This window comes from Cyprinodon tularosa, unplaced genomic scaffold, assembly GCF_016077235.1.
Source record: "Cyprinodon tularosa strain WSP-4 unplaced genomic scaffold, ASM1607723v1 ctg703, whole genome shotgun sequence".
NCBI classification, from domain to species: Eukaryota; Metazoa; Chordata; class Actinopteri; order Cyprinodontiformes; family Cyprinodontidae; genus Cyprinodon; species Cyprinodon tularosa.
In genome coordinates, this window is record NW_024039456.1 from 317,277 (window position 1) to 333,612 (window position 16,336).

General features: G+C 38.1%; 1 protein-coding gene across 2 annotated transcripts in view; it reads left to right on the forward strand.

The window, feature by feature from the left end:
- The window catches only part of arntl1a (aryl hydrocarbon receptor nuclear translocator-like 1a), a 48,224-nt gene that overhangs the window by 25,973 nt on the left and 5,915 nt on the right, over nt 1-16,336 (forward strand). For both annotated transcript variants that reach the window (XM_038268595.1, XM_038268596.1), the window contains 9 exons: nt 895-915; nt 1,098-1,130; nt 3,201-3,230; nt 3,562-3,719; nt 8,437-8,516; nt 8,605-8,697; nt 10,816-10,933; nt 12,422-12,571; nt 15,478-15,724. In XM_038268595.1, coding sequence (XP_038124523.1) covers nt 895-915; nt 1,098-1,130; nt 3,201-3,230; nt 3,562-3,719; nt 8,437-8,516; nt 8,605-8,697; nt 10,816-10,933; nt 12,422-12,571; nt 15,478-15,724 — 930 coding nt within the window. The remainder of the gene's footprint in view (nt 1-894; nt 916-1,097; nt 1,131-3,200; nt 3,231-3,561; nt 3,720-8,436; nt 8,517-8,604; nt 8,698-10,815; nt 10,934-12,421; nt 12,572-15,477; nt 15,725-16,336) is intronic.

Genomic DNA, 16,336 nt, shown 5'->3' on the forward strand with positions numbered 1-16,336 from the left:
ATTAGAAGAACTAAATTTCAATAATAAAGTTTTCAAAAGTTCTTATAAGACAATTGTCTCGTTTTATTATTGGCATCATTTTCCTTCTGTTACAGCTCTAGTCGTGTAATGTTACAATTTAATTTTGGTTTTATTAGGACTTTAATCTCATAATTCACGTAATTTTACAATTTTAATCCGGTAACATTACCATTTAATTCTGTTAATGTTGAGACCTTTTGTTACAACTTAAATTGTATGATGCTCAAACTTTAATGTCTAAACATTACAACTTTATTCTTATGTCATGTCTTTGTTTTATGACATTGAACTTAATCTTGATATCTTATTCTCATGATGTTTTGGTAGTAAAATGACTTTAATTTCATTATTTTACAGTTTTATTTTCATAATATCATGCATTTGTTGTGCTAAGAATTGAATCCTCTAATATTCTGATTTTATTCACCTAAATTTTGCTAATTTTTTCTAACAATATGACAATAATTTTATTCTTGTAACATTTTTTTTAGATTAGTTTAAACTTGTAATCTTGCAATTTTATTTTCCTGTTACAATTTAATTCTGTTAATTTTAAGACTTGTAATCTCATAATTTTTCCTCCAGTAAAATAAATACCAGGACTTTTTTTTTACGTAATATTAACTTTATTCTCATAATTTACAAATGTATTATCATAGACCTCGTATTATAACTTATTCTCATTTTATGACTAATTAAAAAAGTATTTCTTTGAATGGTCTGAATACTCCGTCATAGACTAGAAAGAAGTTATATTTATTTCATGCTTATTGTGGTTTGATGTAATTAGAAAAGTTTTTTTTTTTCTACATCTGGTTTTAATCATTGCAGTAACAATTTCATTGATAAATTTCTTTTTTTTTTTTTTTCCAGAATTGATGGCTTCTCATTTGAGTAAGTTACAAAAAACTTTTTATTAGATTTAGGAAATAATTAACTTTATTGCATTATCTATTACACTAATATCAAATATCCTGAATCATAAACTATTTTACATCTTAGTCTTAAAGTCCAGTCACCATTTGAATGTTTTTATTTAGTTAACTATTGTTGAAACCAGTTTTCTTCTGTTTTAGTGACATGGATCCGGATAAGGATAAACTGGGCAGGTAAGACACTGATTTTCATGGTTATACTCTGTCTTTAGGCTCCTAATAGTTCAGTTGATTTAAAATTAGTTTGATTACTTTATTCCTCTCAGTGGAGAATGATTGTTTGGAATGAAGTATCATTGAAAAGAAAGAAATGTCTTCAGTAAAAACCTCACCAACACACTGAGAGTAAAGAGATGTTTTTATTATATGTTAGATCTTAGTTGTTTTTTGTTAGTTGACTTTTGTTTTGCTTTAAATCACTTTCTTACTCCTGATTATAACGTGAAAAGGACCGAGCTTTGAGGCTGCTGCATTAGACCATGTAGATTATTTCCCCTTATTTTTCCCCAAAGTCTGCTGACATTTTAAAATCTATCTTCTATAAAAAGGAGGTTGGAAGAATAAACAGCGTTGCTGTTTTACATCCAGCGTTCCCATCGTTTGCTAAAGTTTTACTAGTTGTTTAAAGGTAGAATCTGGTTTTCAGATTTTACGCATTGACAAAACGAGCTCAGAAAACAAACTTGATTTGCTTTGGGCCAAATTCTTCTCTCCTCACCTTCTCTCCTCCCTCTGCGTCTTTAGAAACCTGAATATCTCACATTTCTGTCTGCTTGTCTTTTTTCAAAATACATAACAGACATGAAATAAGATGTTTCAGCTGTTTAAATCGTATTAATGAAACGACATCCAAACATGATAGGATAAAAGAAAAGAAGGTTGAACAGCTGGGGAACAGCGGGTATCGCTTCATTCTTGTGTTCTTGAAATCCCACCAAAGTTTCCTGCATTCTTTACATTTTTCCTCCTACTGTCTCGATGTGAATGTCAGTACCTCCATTAGAAAGACGTCCTGAATCACTGCCATCCAGTCTTTTAATGGAGGGGATTCATCAGACATCTGTTTCCAACTGATTGTGTCTTTGCTGGCATTTAGCTTTAAATTGAGCATTTATAGCCCCATTTACAATTGAAACCTTTTGAAACCGTGCTGAGATTGGTCCGAACACGGTAACCGGGTTAACTGCTAAGTGTAAATAGCACGCACAACTGAACCGGACCGTGCCGGACACAACCGAACCGCTCTAACATAGTTAATCAGTAGGGCTCGGCGCAGTTCAGATCTGGCTCAGTTCTCAGATAACAAAGAGCTCATGAGCAGACCACCTCATCTCCTTATAGTCGGCCTCTGTAATCATGAAATTTCAGACATTCATGAAAGAATTAGCTTCCCTACCATGCCACACGATTTCCAGTGATGATTCTGTTTAGCAGTGTGATGAGCCTCAACGGCTGTCATTGTCTCCTGCGTCTGTAAGCCCTGATTAGACTTTTTTTTGTCGTATCCATTTCCGAAAAGCCGATTCTGTCAAGTCAATTCACCAAAGGCTGCCTTTTTTGCCTGACTCTCTCTCTCTGAACTTTCTGAATGGTACGAGCGCCGCCATGTTGATTTGCTTGTTTACCTCTAGAGAGCAGTAGTACCGTAGATGGTCACTAGGAGGCGAGGGACCGTGCTAGCGGGATGTGTGAACAGTCGTAAGGAACCGAGCGCGGCACGGTGAACTGATCCGAGCGCGGCACAGATCGGTTTTCAGAGAGTAGTGTAAATGAGGCTAATGTTTTACAAAAACCCTTTAAAGCTTTTGGTTTTGTACCTATAATCAAAATTTGTTAGCCGCAACATTTTCCACGATTTTTTTATTTTTGCTCCACAAAATGTGATGGAAACCAGCATAGGTCCAGAAGACCTCCAGCATGAATTGTCCATTTAGTCAGAGTTTAAATGTAAAAAAAAAAGAAAGGCGTTTAACACTTACAAATAACTCAGTTAGTTAGTTAGGATGTTATTTTCCAATGGTTCTTCCAGATACTTAATAACCATTATTCTCTCTAAGGATTTAATAATTGGCCTGTTCTCTTCTTAATGTATCATGCATCCTCTCCCTCCTGGTTTTGTAATTCTCTGTAGATTTTGAATATTAGTTTATTGTTGGAGTGACTGATATGATTTGATGAAAAATATTTAAAATACCAGCAAATGTCTGCAGTTTCCCTTTTCAACGTTTCTTCTTGTCTTTGCAGTGACCACCAGGGCAGGATTAAGAATGCCAGGTACAATCCCAGCTTCTCCTTCTTTCCCCTCATCACTGCCAACCATCTAATCTCTTACATTGATTCAGTTCCACTTGGCCTGATTGAAAGCAGAGCTTTATAGATCTACCCATTAGGGATTAAAGGCCTGTAATGATGCAACTAATGGTTAATTAGAGGCTCCCTAATGCGGTATGTTTTCACAGTTATCTTACAATCCAGAATGAGTTGAACTCCAGAAGTTAGTTTTATCTGCTTGCTGGATACAAGGAAGCAGCTCTTTGTGAATGTCTGACACCATTAAGTCCATAAAAATAATCACAACTTTGATTTCTGCATTTCTTTTCCACAGAGAGGCTCACAGTCAGATTGAGAAACGTCGGAGGGACAAGATGAACAGCTTTATCGACGAGCTGGCGTCCCTCGTTCCCACCTGTAACGCAATGTCCCGCAAACTGGATAAGCTAACGGTGCTGCGTATGGCAGTCCAGCACATGAAGACACTCAGAGGTTAGAACTTGAGGAAATGTCCGGGGGCCGGTTTAGACATTGGCTGATTCTGTAGATACAAGAAAAGGGAAAACAGGTTCTCTGCAAATGTACAGTGCGTTGAAAAAACAAAACTCATTTTAAAGTTTTTAAGTCAAGTGAAACTCTCCCTTAGATTCACTAATGACAGATTTATTTATTTATTTATTTTTTTAGAGTTATTACGGCACTAGTGGCTTGTTTTTTAATGGACAGTGGGCTGACAGGAAAGGGGTTATGAGAGAGGGAGAGACATGCCGGAAAGGACCACATGTCAGATTGGAACCCGGGTCGCCCGCGACGACTAAGGCTACGTTCACACTGCAGCCTGAAGTGACCCAAATCCAATTTTTGTGCCCATATGTGACCTTTATCTGATCTTTTCATGGCAGTCTGAACAACACAGATCCGATTTGTTCCAATCCGACCCAGGCCACTTGGCTCTGTGGTCCTGAATCTGATACGAATCTGATCTTTTCAAATGCGACCTGTGTCTGAACTGCCAGGTCGCTTTCATCCAACCTGAACCCCATTAATACCCGACAAAGGTCACTATTCTGGGTCTTGATATGAAGAAGCGGCAAGAAAAACAACAACCATGTCAGACGATGATGCGGAGAGCAGTATTTACAGGTGCTGGTCATAAAATTAGAATATCATGAAAAAGTAGATTGATTTCAGTAATTCCATTTAAAAAGTGAAACTTGTATATTATATTCATACATTACATACAAACTCATATATTTCAGATGTTTATTTTGTTTAATTTTGATGATTACAAATGACAACAAATGAAAATCTCAAATTCATCATATCAGAAAATTAGAATATTACTGAAGACCAATAAAAACAAAGGATTTATAGAAATGTTGGCCAACTGAAAAGTATGAACATGAAAAGTATGAGCATGTACAGCACTCAGTATTTAGTTGGGCCTCCTTTGGCCTGTATTACTGCAGCAATGCGGCGTGGCATGGAGTCGATCAGTCTGTGGCACTGCTCAGGTGTTATGATAGCCCAGGTTGCTCTAATAGTGGCTTTTAGCTCTTCTGAATTGTTGGGTCTGGTGTATTGCATCTTCTTCTTCACAATACCCCATAGATTTTCTATGGGGTTAAGGTCAGGAGAGTTTGCTGGCCAATTAAGAACAGGGATACCATGGTCCTTCAACCAGGTACTGGTAGCTTTGGCACTGTGTGCAGGTGCCAAGTCCTGTTGGAAAATGAAATCTGCATCTCCAAAAAGTTGGTCAGCTGCAGGAAGCATGAAGTGCTCTAAAACTTCCTGGTATGTGGCTGCGTTGACCCTGGACCTCAGAAAACACAATGGACCAACACCAGCAGATGACATGGCACCCCAAACCATCACTGACTGTGGAAACTTTACACTGGACTTCAAGCAACGTGGATGAAGTGCCTCTCTTCTTTTCCTCCAGACTCTGGGACCTTGATTTCCAAAGGAAATGCAAAATTTACTTTCATCAGAGAACATGACTTTGGACCACTCACCAGCAGTCCAGTCCTGTTTCTCTTTAGCCCAGGCAAGACGCTTCTGACGCTGTCTGTGGTTCAAGAGTGGCTTGACACAAGGAATGCGACAGCAGAAACCCATGTCTTTCATACGTCTGTGTGTGGTGGTTCTTGAAGCACTCACTCCAGCTGCAGTCCACTCTTTGTGAATCTCCCCGACATTTTTGAATGGGTTTTGTTTCACAATCCTCTCCAGGGTGCGGTTATCTCTCTTGCTTGTACACTTTTTTCGACCACATCTTTTCCTTCCCTTCGCCTCTCTATTAATGTGCTTGGACACTGAGCTCTGTGAACAGCCAGCCTCTTTAGCGATGACCTTTTGTGTCTTGCCCTCCTTGTGCAAGGTGTCGATGGTCGTCTTTTGGACAACTGTCAAGTCAGCAGTCTTCCCCATGATTGTGTAGCCTATAGAACTAGACTGAAAGACCATTTAAAGGCTTTTGCAGGTGGTTTGAGTTAATTAGCTGATTAGAGTGTGGCACCAGGGGCCATCAATTTTGAACCTTTTCACAATATTCTAATTTTCTGATATGATGAATTTGAGATTTTCATTTGTTGTCATTTGTAATCATCAAAATTAAACAAAATAAACATCTGAAATATATGAGTTTGTATGTAATGTATGAATATAATATACAAGTTTCACTTTTTAAATGGAATTACTGAAATCAATCTACTTTTTCATGATATTCTAATTTTATGACCAGCACCTGTATGTTTAACCATCTTGAAAAGAGTGTTTTATTGGTTGGGAAAGATCGCTAGATGCGCTCCGGCACTACCATCCATGTTTACTTCCGTAAACACAGAGCACGCTGGCCTGTGTTGTCATTACGTCCTCAGATAGTTCTGGGAGCCACAAAAAGCAACAATGTTCTGAATGCTAAGTTCAGGTGGAATGATGGAAAGTTGAGTTGAAGGAAAAAATGCACCTTGAGAATCAAAGCAGGAAATTAAGGCTCCAGTCATGAGCTGCAGCTGTAGCCGACATAATACAGAGTTGTTCTTAGATTATTATCTACAACTGTTGCATTTTTTCGTCTTTTCTTTTAATAGAAAGATCAGCAGAATTGTTTTATTTGAGCTTAGAGGAAAATGGAAGGTGAAGTTTCTGATGGCGTTGAGCCTAAATATTCTCGTGTTAAAAAACTTTTAAAAGGAAGCTGTGGGAAACTTCCTGCTTTCCGCTGCTGACAAACAGCAGAGGAGGAGGTTCCTTAAAATAGCTTCTTTGATGAACACGGTGTCACTCTGCTTGATTGGCCGGCAAAGCGGCCTGACCTGAGGCCAAACAGAGAAATCTATTGAGTTTTGTCAACAGGAAGATAAGAGGCGACAGAACTTTCAGTGCAGACGATCTGAAGGTCGTGTTAAAGGAATAGTACACCCAAAACATGATTAGCCTTCATTTTCTACTCACCCCCATGCTGAACAACACTCTGGAGTACTTTTTTGATATCTCAAATGCATCTGGAGATCTGGGAGGCTTCTTGCTGTCTGCTGACATTCAAATAATGGAGGTCTATGGCGCCCGAGACAGAAAGGTCCACAAAAGTCCACAAAAACGTGTCAATATTCCTCCATACTGCTCGTCCAATGTAATCCAAGTGTCCTGAGTGGGTAGCATCCAGAATTTACTCGAAACGAAGTCATTTAGAACGTTTTAGAGCCTAAACAGTAGTGTATAGGATTTCCTAACAGCGCCCCCATGCGCGCTCACGATTCTACGGAAGCCGGCAGACCAAACCGGAAGAAAGTGCGCATTCAGCGTCTGCTCTGCCGATAATGCAAGCGTAGAAGAAGAAATGTGCTGTTTACCTGTGCAAAGAAAGAAACAACGAAAGAAAAATGTCTGAGGACTTCAGTGTTGAGGAAGAGCATGAGTTCTTTGCCGAGCTGAATGCGCTGGTTTGGTCTGCCGGCTTCCGTAGCGTCGTGAGCGCGCATGGGGGCGCTATTAGGAAATCCTATACACTACTGTTTATGCTCTAAAAACATTCTAAATGACTTCGTTTCGAGTAAATTATGGACGCTACCCACTCAGGACACTTGGATTACATTGGACGAGCAGTATGGAGGAATATTGACACGTTTTTATGGACTTTTATGGACCTTTCTGTCTCGGGCGCCATAGACCTCCATTATTTGAATGTCAGCAGACAGCAAGAAGCCTCCCAGATCTCCAGATGCATTTGAGATATCAAAAAAGTACTCCAGAGTGTTGTTCAGCATGGGGGTGAGTAGAAAATGAAGGCTAATCATGTTTTGGGTGTACTATTCCTTTAAAGAAAACCAAGCTGATCGACTCCATGTTGCCCTTTTAGTTTATGCAAAAGAAGCCCTGATGAATTCCTTCTCTGTGAGCTCATCCTTCTGTGTGGAGAATCCTCTTTTTTGATATTTAAGGTCATATTTTGAAACTTTCTGCAAAACTAAATGTTTTAGTATTAGTAGATATTCTGTGCACCATCATCAAAATACCAAAAACTGAATGTAATGAGTCTATTTAAAATGATTTCTACATTTTTAAAAATATTTACGTTATTTAAATTAATTTGAAGCACCTGTAAATACATATTATTATGATTTACATCGCTATGGCAACTATACAGGCTGTCTGGTCCTGTGGCCTTATTTTAATCTTTTATTCTTACATCTACGCAGAGTAAGAATTTCATGTTTCAATTTTTTTCTAGCCTGAAAATAAGAATGAATAGAGATATAAAAAAGTTTCAGTGTTTTTAATTCATATCGTGTTTTATTTTTATTTGTTAAAAGCAGTTTTAGTTCCTCTGTAAGAGCTCAGTGATGTATGCCTAGCAGCATCTTATGTATTTGTTTACAACGTCCTTCCTGAACGTTTGCTCTTGTTAAAGACTGAAATATTTTTGCTCGTTCAAATTTCCATTTCAGAGAGGCTGGAAAATGTAAAGGTTATCCAGGCGAGATCTTTCCAAATTCTATCAAGGGATGGAAAAGTTGGGTCTGAAAGCCAGAGATTTCAGCAGCTGAGCAAACAGCCTGTATACTGTTTTCTTTTTTTTATATTGTGTTAGTGAGGAGGTTATCTAATAGGCTTGCTACAAACATTGAAATAGAAAAGGGTTTTGCTTCTTACAGGCATCATTTACCGAGCACAGACACAGTTTGATCATCCACTCTGATTTCAGGTGCAGCTAACCCATACACTGAGGCCAACTACAAGCCTTCCTTTCTCTCAGACGATGAACTGAAGCATCTGATACTAAGGGTGAGTGGGAAACGATCCCTCAGCCTTTTTACTGTTCAATTTCAAGCTGATGCCTCTGTTAAAAAATCGTTCTGTGTTTACAACGCAGGCTGCTGACGGTTTCCTCTTTGTGGTCGGCTGCGATCGCGGCAAAATCCTTTTTGTTTCCGAATCTGTATACAAGATACTGAACTACAGCCAGGTAGGCGAACATTTTATGGTAAAAAGAAAAAGAAATGTTTGATAAATAAATGTTACATTTTAAGGCCATTGCATTTCTATAAAACCTTCCTCCTGAAGTCTGGGTAGCATCATAAAGCTAGGATGTTATACAGGATCACACTGCAAAAAAAAAGATCTAGATATAAGTCAAAATGTCTTGTCCTGTAAGCCAGGCTTACACTGTGCAAATTTGGTTTGCCCTTTTCGGGGCGACTCTCCAGTCCTGCAAGAATTTTTCGATCGGGCCAACTTTCAGCCTGATTGTGCGTCGTGTAGTGTACTGGGAGTAACGATCAGCCTCTCACGACCACCTCCCAAACAGGAATCATGCGGTCGAGAGAAAATCAAACATGTTTAATTTTTATTCAGACGTCGTGGGCAAATCGCTCAGTGCGCAAACAAGGTTTCTCCTTCTTCTTATCAGATGAAAACACAGAAGCATGGGGGTGCGATTGAATAGGAGTTCTTTCAGTAAGACTGACAGATCGTAGTAGCCACGTTTGCTCAGCCATGTCTTTGTCCAAATACGTCGCCACCTTTTCTTTTTAGGGCTTTCAGCACAAAATTGCACAAATTACCAAGGCAGCGCGTTTCACTCTAGCAAACTTCATATTCTTCTTCTTCTCCGCCGTGGTTTTTAGACGTACAGTGTGAGCAGATAGATTGCATCAGAGCGTCATGCTGCACTGTGTGGGAACATACATCGTGAGCTGTGAACTCACAATGTGAGCTGTAGCTGTGTGCAACGATTGAAAAAATCGCACAGTGTATGCCCGGCTTTAAATTAAGTATATTTACCCTTAATTTGAGTAGGTTAATAATATGATTTGCCAAGGGAATGAGGATTTTTACTCTTAAAATAAGGTAATTAGATAATAAACACTTGAAATATGACAATGAAATAGTTTTTTTTTTTCTTTTTTAATGTAAATTGTCGTGTTCCTTTGGGAAGTGTCTCTTTTATCTCCTCAATTCAAGAAAAAATGCACTTAGTTTGAGAAAAAAATGAATTATTTAGATTTTCAGTTTTTTCCCAGGGCACTTAAGGTACTTTGGGGTTATCTCCGAAGGATGATATGAAGTTAATGTCGAAAAGAGTTTAGATTCAGCAGCTTAATGAAAAAAGACACAGTTGTTGCTGTATGAAAGAAGAAAAAATTTTTTGTTTTTTTTCTTCTTAGGACTAAATAATAGTAAAGATTTTAAGTAATTATGGAAAACATGTTCATTTAAATGTGTACATACATGACATTTAGTTTTAAGTCTTAAACAGTTATTAAAAATGCATCCTATTCTGATGTTACATGGTTTTAAAGAGATAAAGTGTAAATTAAAAGGAGATCCGTGTCTGAAGATGAAAATGTTATGTTACAGTAGAAAAAAACAAGTGTTGCTTTAACACCTGCAGAGTTTAATATGGCTCAGTTTCAGATAACATTTGGTCCAACTCCAAATGAGTGTAAAATTTACTATATAGCTAGTGTCTCAATTTTAAGAGTTAATTTTACTCACATTAGTGTCAAAATCAAGAAGATCTATCAGAGACTGGCGAATAATCGACACCATGTAGAGGAAAAGTTACTCTGCATGGCTATCCAATTTTACACTGATTATTAACTCCAACACTCCAGTAAATACTCCATTTAGGATTACATTTTACTGTGTAAAAAAGTTTGTGAACTTCTCAACAGAAAAATTAGATCTTCAGCTGTAGAGAGAAAACATCAGGAATTCTGCAGGATAGTTAATCCTAGAAAATTAAATGATCTCAAAATATTGTAGAGGTCCTAAAATAGGTAGTAAACTCAACTCTACGACTCCTGTGTTGAGCCTGTTTTTCTTTAAAAAAAATGGAGGCTTGGCAGTGTCAGTCAAATCAATAAGATGGTAAAGGAAGGGAAATGGAAATAAAGAGGGTCTCTGAAAACCTCACTTTCTTTCAATAAGGCGATCTATCAGCATTGCTTTGACTGTTTGCTAGAATGAAGATGGGAAGAATCCAACATGTGGTGAAATTAAATAACTAAACTAATTCTTACTTATTTTTTGTTTTCCCTCTGGTTGTTTTCATGCTATCTGGTTCTGCTGCCGTCTCAAGAATGACCTAATAGGTCAGAGTTTGTTCGACTACCTTCACCCCAAGGACATCGCCAAAGTCAAAGAACAGCTGTCGTCTTCAGATACAGCCCCAAGAGAGAGACTTATTGACGCTAAAAGTAAGCAAGGACAAACGCATATCTGTTTTTAGGCAATCAGCCATCTGGTCAACAGTGATCCGCCGTCTGAATTTACACTTTAATCTGCTTTTTGATCCCTTAAAGAAAAGAGGAAAAGAAACCAGCCTAAGTCACGAACCTTTGAGCAGAAAAAGGATCTGGGTTTTGATAAAACTATTTCAATAATTAGGATCTGGTAGCTAAAATATCCATGAAATGTCACAATAATGTGGATTTCATTGATTATTACCAGGAAAAATATCATCAGAATAATAAATTGAGATCAGAAACTTGCAGAAGGTGAAAAGAATAAAATAAGCATCAGTTGAACACTGGAAAAACTGAGCTGCAGTAAGAATAAGTGACATTTCTTAAAATGTGTGTATTTGCCTTAACTTTGACGGGTAAATAAAATAATCTACCAATGTAAAGAGTATGTTAGCCCTTAAAGTAAGTAAATTAGATACTGTACACAAGAAATAAATAATGGAATACATAAATCATTTTATTCCATTTGGCATTTTCTCTTCTGCTACGTTCAGACCGCAAGCTGCAAGAGTAGGAAAAACGTGCGTGCTGCTTCATTTTGGATGCTTGTACAAGTTTAGTTCTGATGCGCGGCTAAAGCAGCTTTGCTGCTCTGGCTGCGCGATAAAAAAGTAGGTCAGCTATATATGCTTTGATCAGTGTTTTAAAAAGTAGTTTTAACATGTTTTCCAGTGAGAAAGTCCACCTGAAAAATTCCTCCCTCTGTGAAGTCAGTTCATCAAGATTACTATCCTGCCTTCAAATATTATTTCGCTTTCTTAGCCGCTCAGTCCCCCACATACTGGCGGTGCGCTGTCATTAGGAATCCCATTCAACAGCAGCCTGTGGCCCGGTCGCCTCTTTGCGGTTTGCCACGGAGGCTGGAAGGCCGTTTTTACCAGGATAATAAAAGTTGACATGTTTTGCTGGGAGATTTCGGGATTTTAAGTTAATTTAGGCATTATTAAACTGTTTCAGAGGAGTGAGCATAGTGATCTGTTTCATCAGTGCTGTTCCTCTTCTTCTGCCAGCTCCCAGATCAGCTTCTCTGATTGGTTGATGTGGCACGCTGACCAGCAAAAAGTTAAATTTTTCAAACTCCAGCAGCTGCTGCGACGTGCCGCTCCTGCTGCTCCGCCCTGCGCGCCTCGCTGCAGGATGTTTTGCTGCGCCTTGATGCGCGTCAACCACTGACTTTGCATGTAATCTAGCTGCTCCTGCTGCCTTTGCTGCTTTAGGTGCGAACGTAGCATTATTTACCTGCTCAAATCAAAGGGAAAAACACTTATTTCACCAAAATTTGACCTGTCTGTTGACATTTTTTAGTTTTTTTTCCTGTCCTTTTCCAGAACTAGAAGGATCATTTAATTACACTGAAGGGGTAGAAATGGTTATTTGTGGGAAATCGGTAACATGCTATTTTTAAAAGCTGTTGTAACATGAATTGCTTTGTATTTTCAGCCGGTCTTCCCGTGAAGACGGACATCACTCCTGGTCCCTCTCGGCTCTGTTCTGGAGCCAGGCGGTCGTTTTTCTGCAGGATGAAGTGCAACAGGCCTTCTGTCAAAGTAGAAGATAAAGACTTTCCCTCCACCTGCTCCAAAAAGAAAGGTACCAATGGCTGGAAGAAAAAAAATCACTTTGACTTTGTTTCTCTCTTGCAGCAGCTGCAGCTTTTTTTCTGCAGCCTGAATGGATTTTCTCTTTGTTTTATACCAATGATTGACACGGTTCTCTTTACACTTTCAAATGTTCATCTCTCATACATAAGATGTAGTTTTGGTCACAAAAGGAAAACCTTTTATTTTCTTGTTGCTTTCTGCCTTTAGTTTCTCTTTCATTCTAAAAAGGAATCACAGCTCAGTTGGCAAATCTGTGTTTCTATTATAAAACCAAGGATGTCTGCTCACTTGAATACATCTCCTACCTATGGTGTATTTATAGAACAGTCACTGCCCTCAAAAATCATGACTATTGTCCTTTGCAATGGTTCTTGCATTCGTTATAACTCTAACATGTTGGGATATTACTAGCACTAAGCTTGGTTTGGTTTAAGCTAGGAAACCTAAATAGAAACTACGTTACAATCATGCATTTTTTTTAAATCACCTGAATAGTGAGGAGACAATTTGCATCTTATAGCTTCAAGTCTTGTAGGGATTCCAGCTGTGCAGATTTAGAAACTGATTGGTATTTTCTTTGCGATCTAAATCAGGCATCCCCAAAATCAGGCTGTCCTGCAGGTTTTAGACGTCTCCCTGCTCCAGCACAGCTGATTTACATTGATAGTTGATAAAGAGGCGTTTGCTGAACTGCAATCATCAGAATCAGCTGTGCTAAAGCAGAGAAACCTCTAACAACTGCAGGACAGCAGTGTAACATATGTTTGGCTGAAAATGGCATATTTGCTGTTCTATGAGCCCTAATGCAGCCTGGTTAAAAGCCCTTGAATGAAACGACAGGTTTTCTTCCTTTTATGGTTTGATCATGAGTATTTAGATGAGCTGTGCACTGATTGGTTGGTTTACAACGAGCAAAGCTGCTGAGCAAAGACGCATCATAGCAACAAGCACTCACTCACTGAAACATCAAAAATGTCGATATGGTAGGGCAGGGATGTCAAAGATAAAAAATTTGCTACAAGCCGATGGCCGGCCTGGTTAAATGTTTATTAAAACATTGAAATAAACATAGCCTTTTGAACCAAGAGCTGACACATTGTTTTAAAAAAAATATTAATATTATTAATAAACTTTTATTATATTGATAAACTTAAAAAGATAAATACATAAATGAAAGTGCATGTATTATAAAGCAAAAATGCATCACTGTGCTGCTCTATGATCCTAGTGACCACCGCTTTTAAATAGTAAAATAAGAAAATTCAAATTTGCATTTGCAATCAAAGCAGTTGTATTCCATTCAACCGAAAAATATAAATAATACCATCTTTTCCCCTAGGAAAGTATTGTTGGTGCATGCAACACAGCCGCACCAACACTACATTCCCCACAATGCAACAGTAGCCCACGAAGTCACAGCAGCGCGCACAATATTTAGTTTCACATATTTACTCAATCGTTTGGTTGAAGATAGAAACGGAGAGATAACTTAATTCGTAGAAAGAGCATCTAATCTCTGGATTTAAAGGTTCTCTCCTGAATTTGAACTTTTTTACTTTCTTGCCGAGTCATTTGGGATGTTTTATATTAGACTTCAGTAAAAACAGCAGAAACAGTCTTTAAATGCTCCTGTTCAGGACCCAGGTTGTTGGAAAAAGTTTCCTGAATGCTGAAGGACTCCTTTGTTTTGCAGCAATCTTGTTTTTCAGAAACTACAGTTGCTTAAATGTTCTGACATGTTAAAGAAGAACTTCATCATTTTTTGAGTCAAATTTAGTTCATATAATCTCGTTTCCTCAGCTGGCATTTTTCCGGATTAGTACAAAGTAAAGCTTCAGCTAACCATTATTTTGTAAATTGATTAATAATCAGATGACAAAAAGAGAATTTAAAGTAGCTGAGGCTAAAACGTAAAACAACTTTTTGGTTTTTTTACAATTTTGGTTCATTTACTCCTCAGAAGGTTTGCTCTTTCAGCTAATGGCTTGTTTTAGAGTCTATATATTTGTTAATTATTAGTTGATTACTAAATTAGTAAATTATTTCAATAATGGATTAATCCGATAAATTGTTTCAGCTGTATTATAAAGTCTTTCTTACATTGTCGGAGGGTTTTCCCTGTGAGCTGCGGAGGCTGGAGGACGGATGAGTCATGCAGATGGTTGATGTGACCCAGCTTAGTCGCTGGTGGGATTTGGTGAAGCATTGTTAAATTCAGTAGGCATTTGCACCCCCTTAAAGCAAAGTCACGCAGCACTTTGCACGAAGCCACTGTAGTTTATATTTTTAGCATTTTGCTAAATATTTAATTGTCCTCCTGCTTTTGTTCTGCTTTACACGGGTTACCAGAAAGCTCCCGTCATGAACTTAACCATAATTTGATCGTTGCTTTTAACCAAATCTGATCCGACAAATAGAAGCTATAACACAAGGGAATAAATAACTAAAGGTCGCCATAAAAGAAGTTTTAAAATCTTTCTGAGAACCATTTAGAAAAGGGATTATTTAGATGCAAATGTAATTTTTTTTTTTGCTCTCATCTCCATGTTAAAATATAAAGAAAGTGTAATGGGATGAATGTTTTAAATGAGAGTAAATGCAGAAAATGTAGTAGAATATATAGTAAGGATATTTATTTGGGTTTGTAAGTATTTTCTAATGTTAAAATCTATATTTCATGATTTTGCTCTTTGAAATCATGGGTTTTACTTAGTGGTGATCACGTGTTTGAGGCATTTTAATGATGTATTCTGTCACCATTTTATCCTGATTTCAAATCTGAATTAAAGCTTCTGTTTTCAGCTTCAGTCAGTTGTACATATATATATTTTTCCAGAGCCTTGACAAAGCGTTGACTCTTGTTTAATTTTCCCTTTTTTTCCCATCTCATCTCAGCTGACCGGAAGAGCTTCTGCACCATCCACAGCACAGGGTATCTAAAGAGCTGGCCCCCCACCAAGATGGGGCTGGACGAAGACAACGAGCCGGACAACGAGGGCTGCAACCTGAGCTGCCTGGTGGCCATCGGCCGCCTACATCCCCACATCGTCGCCCAGCCCAGCCCGGCAGACATCAGGGTGAAGCCCACAGAGTACGTCTCCCGACACGCCATCGACGGCAAGTTTGTCTTCGTCGACCAGAGGTGAGAATTAGGGGAGAGTTAAAAAAAAAAAAAATGCATTTCACTTAGTTTCAACTGACTTAGACAAACTTAGTTGTCATTTTCAGGGTTTCCGCGAGTCATTAAAAATCATTAAAAGTCATTAAATTGTTATTTTTTAAATTAAGGCATTCATTGGCATTAAAATGCATTAAATGCGATTACAGTGGCATTACAAATGCTCTATTTAAAATAAAAAGGTTTATAAAAATAATTTAGTCTTATATATTATTTCAGATATAACTACTTCATGTTTGTTTGCACAGAGCTGCTTACAGTTGAACGTAAAGCCGTATGTTAGGAAAACGAGCTCAAGGCGGAGAAAAAGCTAGATAATTGGTAGACATTCCAAGACTCCCGGAAGTTCTGGGAGTCTCCCTGGTACCGATAGTTGTTCACGATGTCTGCGAGTTGGATAAATTATCACGGATTTTAGACTATGTGACGTAGTGTTTTTTTGTTTTGTTTTTTTTAATAAGCAGGAGTTTTTGAAACTTGGGGTGTATGGTAAGGGAAAATGCAAATTTGAACAAAATGTGACTGGAAAACAAGGAATTCGGGAAATGGCTGCAGCCTGTGGACGGTGCCTCATTG